Raw genomic sequence first — 12261 nt, forward strand, 5'->3', positions numbered from 1 at the left:
AAACACATTTGGGTAATGTTAAATTATAAAACCTATTTTCAAGTAATCAGTTATGGTGCATATTATGTCACTAATAAAAATAAAATTAAGACTTTGAAACAGAAATAGAATATAAGATTAATTCGCACGTCGTACTCAATAGAGCACACATCGACACACTCCAAGCAATTACGTGGAAATTAATTGCTTGGTTATGAATTGTTCAAATATATATATAAATTGAAATTCGAAATTAGTGTTACACAAAAAAAAAAGAGAACAAAAATTTTCGTTTAGTACAATTAAATGTATAAATTTCCTTTTACATAATTGTCTTAGATGCTTTCGTATTTGACACGAACGGATCAATGTTACAATATCGCATTTGCTTTCAACGCTATTTGCAAACTAGTAGGTTGTCCTTACCGCAGCTCTTCTCTTTCTACCTCTTCTTTTTTTTTTTCCGCCGTCTTTCACCTTATTCACACCTCTTCCTCTGCTTTGTCTCGTCTACACTCGTAACTTCTTTAACTACATACCTACCTACCTATTTGTTCACTTTCTTTTCCCTCCTAACTGCTCATTCTATTGTTGAAACATAAAGAACGATCGCGTTGAAATCGACGTGTTCTTTGAAATTTTATTGGCAATCGGACGATTACGAAATCAGGGAAAAGGTTATGTCTAGCGACAAATTTGGCGATACGTATTTCAAAATTTATTCGCGTCGATGACTGTACTACGCGACAGCGCCAGAGAAAGGCTGTCGATAAAGAAGTAACAGGACTAAGAGATGTAACTACTATTTTTACCGCAAATTACAGGGATTTTTTTAGAATGCATCACAAATAGGCATAATAGATGAACAGCAGGCTAGTTGTATTTTAAAAACGACGTCTCTTCGGAATATTTATGCCTAATAAGCTGAACAAATACAATATAAAGTAGTGGACTTTTTGCGACAAGAAAAACATTTTTATTGCTGTGATCTGGAAATTTATATATATGGGTAAAACTGTGGAATACTGTCGAAAAAAATGAAACTCTGCGAATTCTGGATACAGTCTGGAACAGTTCTTCACCAACAGATTAGCTTAGCAAGAGATTTATCGAAAAATCGAATATTCGTTGTTGGAGCAGTACGTGAAAATAAGACAATTTTGATCAGAATTTTTATTCAACCAATAATTTGGCATTATCGTGCATTCCAAGATCCAGGAAGTAATATTAATCTTCATCCTCTCATCGTGAACGTAATATTTATGGACCAGAGAATAATTACAAATCGATATATATATTTTCTTACTACAATTCGACAAAAAGTGGTGTAGACACTTTGGATAAGTTATTGTGAGACATATTCGTGTCGAGAAACATCTTCGTGCGAAAATCACAAATTTATGAAAAAGACGAAATAATATTTGTGAAAACATTGACATCAAAATTATAGTCAGGTAACATAGATAGACGAACAATTGGATTTGAAAATGGAAGCTTTATATTGCATAAAAATATGCCAAAACAAATGTGCAGAACATTGCAGGTGTTCTGTTTGCATTGGCAATGATAAAAAATATAGCAAATGTTATAGATTTATTTCTAAGAATAATGCAGAAATTTAAAAAGAAATTTTATTGCACACGTTGTATTCCAAGAATAACGGAAATTATTTATTTACCTGATAAATATGATTTATGCAGTAATATAATCTTAAATAATAAAATATCTAATGGAACAAACATGTATAAATATGTAGAAAAAAATTTACTTCCGGGTTAAGTTTGGCCCGGCAACCGCCATGCGTGCGACTGTTGCGCCATCCCGATGTTTAGGGGTGAATTTTGATTTCGCTTCATAAAGAAAAAGAATTTCATTGATCTAGTATAAAATTAAGCAAGTTTCATTACATGATTTTCTACTTCATTTTACAGGTTTATTATGCTAAGAAGAAAAGAAGGGCGCAACAGATGCAAGGAGAAGATGGTTCCCATAAAAAAGAAAGAAAATTGTACAACGATGGTTGGGATGACGATAATCATGATTATATTATCAAGAATGGGGAAAAGTTCCTCGATCGCTATGAGATCGATTCTTTAATAGGTACAGAATGATGTATTCCATGCTATTTTTCATTTATAAAAAAAATACATTGCGCTATTTTGTTTGGCGAAATTTCTTTATGCACTGTACGTTACTGATTTCGAAAATTTTGTAAAACACTGTTATACTCAAAGCAGTAATATAAAGTGTCCCTGAAAAAATGATTTCCTTAATTAGAGTGATAGAAGCAATAAAATAGAGTTAAAAATATTTTTTTAGAGATATTACTAATACAGAACATTAATTTTTTAAATAGTTCTTTTTAAATTCATTTTAGACGTGCATTTTTATACTGCATTGACAGAATATTTTTTGTTACACTGTGCTCCATCATGTACCTTAAAAATATTATTTTTTTCGGCGGCACTTTATACTAGTATCTAACTTCCAAGTATTTAATCGAATGAAAACTTTAGCGCAATCGTTGATATTCAAAGGTTAGGTGAATAGTAAGGAAAATATAATTGAAAACATCTAATATATTTGTATTTTCTAGGTAAAGGCAGTTTTGGCCAAGTAGTAAAAGCGTTTGATCATGAAGAACAAACGCAAGTGGCAATAAAAATTATCAAGAATAAGAAACCTTTTCTAAATCAAGCGCAAATTGAAGTGAGGCTATTGGAAATGATGAACAGGGCGGATACGGACAACAAATATTATATAGGTTCGTTTATAATTTAAAGTTATATGAAATTGCACGCAGTTAAAATGTTTATTATGTAAAAATGTATATGTAAAATTAAAATATTTCAATTACAGTTAAGCTAAAGAGGCATTTTATGTGGCGAAATCACTTATGTCTGGTATTCGAGCTGTTATCATATAATCTGTATGATCTACTTAGAAATACGAATTTTCGAGGAGTGTCGTTGAACTTAACAAGGAAGTTTGCACAGCAATTGTGTACTGCCCTTTTGTTCCTGTCTACACCGGAATTGAACATCATTCACTGTGATCTGAAACCCGAAAACATACTTTTGTGCAATCCCAAACGAAGTGCGATAAAAATAGTGGACTTTGGTAGTTCGTGTCAACTTGGACAGAGAGTGAGTGTACGATAACATTTCATAACTTGTTAATGTTTAAAAACTGATTCTTATGAATTTTCTTTCTTTTTTTTTTGCAGATATACCAATATATTCAGTCCAGGTTTTACCGATCTCCCGAAGTCTTATTAGGAATACCTTACGACCTTGCGATAGACATGTGGAGTCTAGGATGTATTTTAGTTGAAATGCATACAGGAGAACCTCTGTTCAGTGGGGCCAATGAGGTAACAATATTAGCCTGCGCTATACAATCTTTGTTCTTTTACAATATTTTTCATTTATGGTATTTAGCATTAAAAATATTAATTTTTGTGTATGTATGTAATTAATCAATGAAAAACTTTCAAATACATTGAGCTATTAAGCACTGTAATTGTTATTTAAAAAATAAGTATAGCATATTCATTATTTATTTTCTTGTTCTACAGGTCGATCAAATGAATAAAATCGTAGAAGTACTAGGAATGCCACCGAAACATATATTGGACCAAGCACATAAAGCGCGGAAATACTTTGACAAAGTCCCCACGGATGGCTCGTATGTGCTGAAAAAGTCAAAGGATGGTAAAAAGTACAAACCTCCTGGCACAAGACGCTTGCACGATATCTTAGGTGTCGAAAGCGGAGGCCCCGGTGGTAGAAGGATAGGTGAACCTGGTCATTCAATTTCCGATTACCTCAAATTCAAAGACTTGATATTGCGGATGCTGGACTTTGATCCCAAAACAAGAGTGACACCGTATTATGCACTTCAGCACAATTTCTTCAAGCGTACAGCCGACGAGGGGACCAACACGAATATTGCTGCTGCCAACAGTGCTAACACGAGCCCGGCAGTAGTATCAATGAGCCAAGATCATGGTAAGTTACTAAAGATATTTTAATATGTGTAGTGTAATTTTTTGGCTTACTGGATCATTTTACACGCGTGACAGAATAAAAGTGTTTCCCTTTAAAACCGGGATTTTTACGTATTTCTAATTCATAATTTAAACAGTTTGTATATATTACAATCATTCCACTTTCAATGACATTCTTAAGCATATACACTCAATAACACGTTCCGTGTTGTGTTTATCACCAATGCCACCCGCTGAACTTTCCATTCAGACCGTTTGTTTGATAGTTTAAGTATAAACAGATACATTATCGTAAATTCATCAATAGCCTTAGAACACGCCACGAAATTAAAAGGAAAGAAGGCAACGTTGCACTTCTTGTTATAAAGAAAATTTCATAAATGGTCGGTACTCAACTGGCAAGAAATACAACTAAACGAGTAGGACATTCTGTAGTAATTGTCCTAATCAATCCCATTTGTGTATATCTTGTTTAAAAAAAAATACATCATAACATACCGTTTCAGTTCCCAATCTACAATATTGTGTGTATTGCATTTTGTACGTTGCCTCTTTCTTTTAATAATAAACTGCGCCAACGTGAACCATCAGTAGTACACGCGGTTTGAATGGAAAGTCGTGCAGAAACGGCTCTGTACGAAACGTGTTAAATTGTACCACACTGGTTTAAAGTAATTAATAAAAAAATGATGTAATAAATATATTATTCAATAATATATTGAAAGAGTTAGATAATTGAATTCTTTGTATATAAAGTTTGTATAGTATACTATTTGTCATATAAAAAATAATATTTATAAATAAGCGCACAATGTTATTTACAATATAAAGTATACAATAATTGTGCTGATTATACAAATAAACATTACAAAGAGATACGAATTTCGAGATGTTATATCATGTATCAGTTAATAAATACTCAATTTCAGTAAATACACAGTTACTAAACTCGTGTAACTTGGTAACTTTGTAACTTAATCATTTTAATGCATTAAAGGAATAAATAAATTTGTTAATCTGAAAAAGTTGAATGAATTCCAAAAATATTAATGGTTGTTTTCATTTTCTCACAACTTTTAATTATTTTTGTTATTTAACATTCAATGAAAGTGAATTTTTTGTGGTAAATTGCAAATGAGATATATGCAAAAATTAATGAATTAGAGCAATACAGTGATTTGTGTTGAACTTTTTAAGGAATTGCTCTTTTGTATTGAAGATTGAGGCTGGCTTTACTTTGTGCAGAAAATAAGATATTTGCTTGTATAATTATTAAGTAATAGAAAAAACTATGTATTGAATAAATGTGGGATTGACATTTATAAGATATAGTTATTTATATTATGCTAAAGATTTTCTTGTCTATACAATATCAAATACAAGAATTGCTTTGTTAATTATATTTGTCTTATTAAAAAGATGATAATGTTATTTATAAAGTATATATATACTTTATTAGTATCTTTTATTTTCTGCGCAAACTAAACAATACTTGTTGTTGCCCGTAGATATGATGGGGGGACAGTACGTGGCTCGATGACTGTCGTATCCGCGGGGCGGCGACGACCTGTCCTAGGCCCCAACCCTAATCTTACTTACTAACATAAGTAAGTTCTGTCTAACAAACAATCCTACAAAGCTAAAAGACTAACAATGTCCCTGATAATCATATCCTGACCTCGGATGTAACATGCGAAGCCTTGCTGCTTGCTTGAAAACGAGAAAATCGCACTCCCTTATTCCTTGAAAACGAGACACGGATTCACGTTGATTGCCCGTGTCTCTAAAATTCGATACGATATATATATATACTCTTACAAGTTTTATATATTTGTTATAAAATTACCTTTACCTAAGGATGTTTTTGTCGATATAAAATAGTACATTATAATTTAAAGCAATGGATAATCGAATAGCCTCATATGGGAATATGTTCTTTGTACTGTTTATATTATTTTATAAGAAACAGAACTTTGTCTGATAACCATTTGTAAAATGTTTTATTTCATATGTGTGTTATATTTGTCAATTGTTTTTGGAGAAGTTCGTTTCCAGAGAACATGTTCTTAACTAAAAGTATTTGACTTGCATATATGTTTTAAGTTTTTATTCTGTAGAGTGACTACTTCATTGTCTTGTAATTTATTTCATGCATGCCTTAACTGCTTGCATATAGCACGTTCTGGAGTGCATCTTTATCATATAATATGCGAAACATTAGATTTTTTTGCAGTTACAGTGAGCATTTCGTCGACTTTATAACATGCACATATTTCACTTCATGTTTCATTTTTTTTGGAATGATTTCTTCTTTTTCTTTTGTATATTCTTATTTAGGAATGAGGAGAATTAATATACAGTAAAGTATCTAAATAATCATTAAAATGAATTATATTTAATATATAACTAGTTATAGTTTTATATACATAAGGATACAGAGTGTTTGGACAGTAAGGAATCTTAGAATGTAGAGCAAGACGATTTTGAAGAGTAATTGTAAGAAACTTGTAATTTTTTAGTTAAAGATTAATGTATAAGTATAAAATTGAATCAGTGTCAATTTATTATGGAGTATAACTGTTATATTTCCTTGCAATTGTCATAGTTACAAGCCATAAAATGCATGCACATTATTTTATTATTCCATGTAGTATGAAATTTTACCACTTTGTTATTAAACCTATTCTTGAAATGTAAAAATTCTAAGAAAAAGCGAGGGTAAAAAAAAATTTTAGTTACGGAATATATTATATTTATAATTGTTTCTACAGAATTTTATATCTATATTGATAATACAATTATGTACAGATATGAAAATTATATTACGATTGTGTAATGTTTACGATTTGTTTAAAATTGTAACAATTAGAAATTCGGAATAATGTAATGAAAGAAGACGATTTATAAATAATAAGTGATGTTATCTAACATTGTGATTAACAATATAAAACTAACAAAACATGGATAACTTTTGGAAAAGTACTTTAAAATTGTACGAATTTTAGTTTAAAAATAATGTATGAATTCTCTTACATTTATTTATGTTATTTAAAATTTGTGTCAATCATTTTTGTACTTGAATACGAAATACGATAGTCGTCCATATATAAATATAAAAGTTGCACAAGTAAAAGTATGTTTCATTTTTACTTTATATTCTAATACTGTGCTAATACTTTCAATAACAACAATTATCAGTCTGTAAGTTAATCTTATACATAAATAATATTTTATATAAAATGAAATTTAACGGAAATAACATTTTTATAAAAGGTGCATCCTTCAAAATCGTCTCTCAAATTATTTAACAATAACTTAATATGCATGAATTATAGTTTTGACAAGATGCACTACATCGTATAGAGTGACAGCGTTGCAGTTTACTGAAGATTATTATTTGATCTTTTGATTATCCTGACATGATCAAAAACAGCTAATTGTTGCTTAGGTGTAATTTGTAATTTGTCATTCAACATATTTAAGTATTAAAGGAGAAATTAGGTTGTTTGTCAATTTGAATGAGAGAAAATCAAAACGTTAAGTTCAATGCCTGGAATGTATCCCAGTAGTATTTTGGAGTCTTTTTTTATTTGTTTTAACTTTCCCATAGTGACGTTCTATCGTCAGAGCTAGTAATTCATTGAATGATCTTTGCATTAGTGTGAAAATGACATCGTATTATTTTCCAATCTAAGGTTATGTTTTCTTAATGTCCCAGGACTGGTAACCATGTCAGGACAGGGAAGCAACAAGAGTGGCAATCCGATGCAAGTATCAAGTCTCCCTGGTGGCTATCAGCCAATGGAATGCGAGTCTTCGCCTCGTCATTTGAGCAATCGACGCGTCGTAACAACAAGCTATCCGTCAACTTCGGCCACTGGGGTGTCTGCATCCGGGCCAATGTCCATGCAATCTGTAGACAGCTCCCTGATACAAAGCTCTCTTGGATCGTATAATAGCCTAATTCTCCCTGGTATACCCCATCTGCCTGCGATGATGACCTCACCTATGATTCAGCAGCAGAACTTTTACAATTACGGTTATTCGACGACTGATACGCACGGAATAGTCAGACAACCGTCGACAGTCTCAACCGGTAAACAGAGAGACCCGGAAAGGGAAGACAGTCCTATGGTTGGAGTATGTGTCCAGCAAAGTCCAGTTGCTATTCACTGAATGAAAAAAAGAACAAAAGAAACTACGACGATAGACGATTATATGTACTGTCGCCGCAATCACGGTACCGTCAAAATATATTAGGTGATTATATATACTGTATATACAAAGTTCACGACGGTACTGTAACACCTATCGTACTGTTTATGAAAAGAAGAAAAGAAAGGAGGGAAATGAGAACGGGCAGTAGAAAATTGGAAGTTCTTCCCCCGTTGTGTTGCTTTGCATTTCGTCGTTTTGTTGGTTACGAAGAATATGTTGAGATAAAAGCACTACGAATATAGTATTACTGTGTAAACGTCTTAAAAAAAAAGCTACCGACATTAGTAAGAATACAATGCTTCAATTTAAAAACTGCGAAAAAAAAAGAAAAAAACGAGAAATACATAAAAAGCAAAAGTTACCAAAGTAACTCATCGTACAAGAATTTCTTCGTTCGTTCATGACGAAAAAAGAGACTTTCAGAATATACGAACAGCTTTTTTTAAAGAAAAAGAGACAAAAAAAGGAGGAAACAAGAGAAAAGAGAATAGGAACGAGAAGTCCAACTGAAAAACAGAATTATGAAGGAATGCAAAGGAAAACACGAGGGAAGCCTCCTTTTTTCCGTTATTTTTTCGTTCCCTTCTTAGTTTTTTATTTGTCTATCTTAAGAAGCCGACTGGTCTTACATTGGGCACGGATACGCCGCGTCCGGCACAGAAGCTTATGATACTTTGCTTATGAGCACGGACAGACAAATATGGTCTAGTGAGGATGAACCCAGCTGGCCTCTCGGGTCCTGCCCGATTCTGCAAACACTCCAAATGCTTTAGTCGCGTGCAACGTCATTAACAAATTTTGGCACCCAAACTGTGTGGCCTAGAGAGCGAAAAAGTGATAATTACTATTATTAAAAATGCATTAAACAGAAGAAAAAGTAAGAATTACCAGTGTAAGCATATACTCCAATAGAGTTTTATACACAATGTCACTAACGTAAACGGTTTAGCAAGTAATTGCTAGCAAACAGTCGCGTCAAATGCTAGTTATTTGTACAATATACATAGATAAATGATAAGAGTGCAGCTTTAGGATTTAGCCTTTAAGTGTGAAAGAAAAGGACACTGACATTGTAAACTCGACTCTTTTATTTACTTTGATGAATAGAAAAGAGGACGTTGCAAACGTCAGTTTGTTGCCGATGAAGGACTTTAAACAAACGAGGTTTGCATAATTTAACAACAATACATATTTATACAGGAAACAGTAATAAGAAAGTTAAAAGGCAGTATACACGTAAGATTGATCAAGAATGATATAATCATACAAAAACCTAGATACTTTATAATAAACGATACGCGCGTACTCATATACATATGTTTCCAATGGCAGTCGTAATTGATTTTTGCCGTTTCACTTTGATAATTGTAACATTATTTATATTATATTAATATATCTTCGGCATAAGTTTACAATCGTTTTCTGGCATTAGCATTTTTTTTTCCAAACTTCAATAATTGTATCAATTGATATGGCTCTTCTAACAAAGTGTCGTCGCATGCTTTTTACATTTGTTTGTAAGGTACAAACAGTTAGGAACATGAATTACAATGCCAGAATGCGAAATATTAAATACAAATGAATTGTGTCAATAACGATATGATAATATTATTAAATGAGACACGACGAACAATGTAAATTTTTTGACACTTATTAATTACATATACTGCAACAAATAATTCTTAAAATATTTTGCATATTTCTATTCTTTGTTGTGGCGTATATATTAAACAGGTTGACTTTTTAAAACTATTTTATTGACCGTTTTGTATTATTTTATAGAAACGAAATATTATGAAATATAGTCTCAAATGATACTTAAATATTTTATTATATGCGGTATGTTGTCAGCTTCTTGTCGAATTATTCGAAGCATGCGGTAGTACAATTATAACTCTAATGACTCCGATATTTAAAATATTTTATTTGTAATAATGCCGATTATGAATCCTTTTCATTAATAACATTATGATTTACGTGAACAGAGCTCAACTCAAAGTGTGAAAGCGTTAAGAATATTTTTACGCGTCGTTTTCTCGAAAAAGAATTCTGCTGTATGCCACGAGAAATTTTTAAACTTGTATTGATTGCCCTATATTTTATTATACGAATCATGAATGAGAATAGAATGTTTGGATTGCCGAGAATTGCTTGTTTGGATAGGCTGCTTAGAATTTCGCATTTTTTAAATATTTGCAATGTGGAACGACGAACGTAAATGACTTACGAAACGACATTTGTTTGAATTCATAGATTTCTATGCCTTCGAGTAATAAAAAAATTTATGTTAGTATTTTTACGTCGCCCTAATACATGACGATCATTGCTTATGTTATGTTAACTTTAAAAGCTATAATGAATTTTTGTTTTAAATGAAATAAATGAGAAATGATAAACACAATGGTGTAAATTCGATTTAAAATCGCAATTACTAACAACCATGATACTATTAAAATTTCTATGTTAACGAAAAACATTTTACCGTGACGATATCTCCCGATAACTTTAGAGAAGAAGAAGAAGGAGAGGGAGCGAGTGAATGAATGAACGAGTGAATGAGTGAGTAAATGAGCGAGGGTGTGTGCGTGTGAGACAGAGAGACGTATGATATTTCAAGAAGAAAACATTGTTTGTCAGATTTCGTGACATATTCCGACATTTCGATGATCTTGTTGAACGGCAAAAATCAGTACGCTCTGTAAATGTAGACAAAATGTGTGACGATTCTCACACGTGCCCTCTTCCGAATTCACGTTATTGTGTATTGTGCTCATCAGTCCTCTAAATAACTGGAACTTTTGCTTCTTTTTTTTACTTGTGTATTTTGGTACAAGAAACTTCACTTTTGATAAAATCATACCGCGAAAAACTAATTATAAGAAAATAAACATTGTCTTTTAAGCCCTTCTTTCAGTGAAATGAAAGGGGAGAAGATTTAGAAGAGATTGACTTTTGAGCACAACGCGGCCATTTCAACGTACCATCGAAGCATTTTCTCATCTGATGATTGTTGATTTTTTACAAAAAGTTTACAATTACGTTGTTTGCATGAAACAAAAGTGATTAATTGTATCTATCAATTTAGCAAAGTCGCCGCTTAAAAGGAAAATGATGATCGTTACCTAAAATTTAAATTCGTTTAATATTAACAGCGGGAAAGAAGGGAAAATGTTTTAATTGTTATTTCATTAACTACAAAAAGATTGAAAAACTTTTCGTTAGAAAGTGAAATTCATATATTATACAGCAATAGATTGATTTCAAACGCGCCAATTAATTTTTCATATAAAAACTTTTTACACAGAGAATACGTTTCAAAATATTTTCATATTTTTCCATTCGTGACATATACGTTTCTTATAGTTTTTGTACCCCGGAAAAATTTGTCCACTCAACAATTGTCGCAAAATGTAGAGTATTTATGCCAATTAGCGAACAACAGAGTTGTATACATTTAAATAGTATAAGAACCGATCACGATTTGTGTTTCAAATAATTTCTTTTCATGTTAATAAGCTACTGAATAAAATATGTAAATTTGTTAATAATGCACCACCAAATAACTTTTGTATATCTTTTATTGGCTCAAATTAAGATACAATAAGGTCCTTTTATGGACTTACTTAGAAGAATACTGTATTTCATTGCTTTATATCTTCATTGGTTTTTGTTCAAAGTTAAATAACTTAAACGATTTAAAGATACATCAATAAAGAGACCATTTAAAACAAATAGTTTTTCAAAACAAATTTTTTGAAACACATCGTGACTGGATTAAAATAACATAAGTTTCCTAACGTCATGTGTAAAAACATTGTGTTCAGAAAATATACTATAATACGACTGATATATGCCTGTTACGCAAAGTGCGAGCATCTTTCGAGAAGGAGTGGTAAATACAGTCATCATTTCGGTGTCTTGTTTGATGATCGCATACGCTAACCGACATAAAAATATAAGGAATGAGTACAGAAAAGCAAACTGAATTAAGAAAAACCGATTTATTAAGATGAAAATTAACAAACCTCCATACAAGATGAAGAAAAAGTTGTATC

The 12261-nt window shown here is 31.6% G+C and overlaps 1 protein-coding gene across 1 annotated transcript in view; it reads left to right on the forward strand.

Moving 5' to 3' along the window:
- Positions 1-8343, forward strand: part of LOC108574593 (serine/threonine-protein kinase minibrain) — a 13417-nt gene extending 5074 nt beyond the window's left edge. Inside the window, exons 3-8 of the mRNA XM_017937212.1 lie at positions 1911-2079; positions 2576-2743; positions 2839-3125; positions 3206-3352; positions 3557-3989; positions 7707-8343. Of these exons, the coding sequence (XP_017792701.1) occupies positions 1911-2079; positions 2576-2743; positions 2839-3125; positions 3206-3352; positions 3557-3989; positions 7707-8164 (1662 nt within the window). The 3' untranslated portion in view covers positions 8165-8343. The remainder of the gene's footprint in view (positions 1-1910; positions 2080-2575; positions 2744-2838; positions 3126-3205; positions 3353-3556; positions 3990-7706) is intronic.
- The last annotated feature ends 3918 nt before the right edge of the window (positions 8344-12261 follow it).

The sequence above is a fragment of the Habropoda laboriosa genome, unplaced genomic scaffold (assembly GCF_001263275.1).
Source record: "Habropoda laboriosa isolate 0110345459 unplaced genomic scaffold, ASM126327v1 scaffold175, whole genome shotgun sequence".
NCBI lineage: Eukaryota > Metazoa > Arthropoda > Insecta > Hymenoptera > Apidae > Habropoda > Habropoda laboriosa.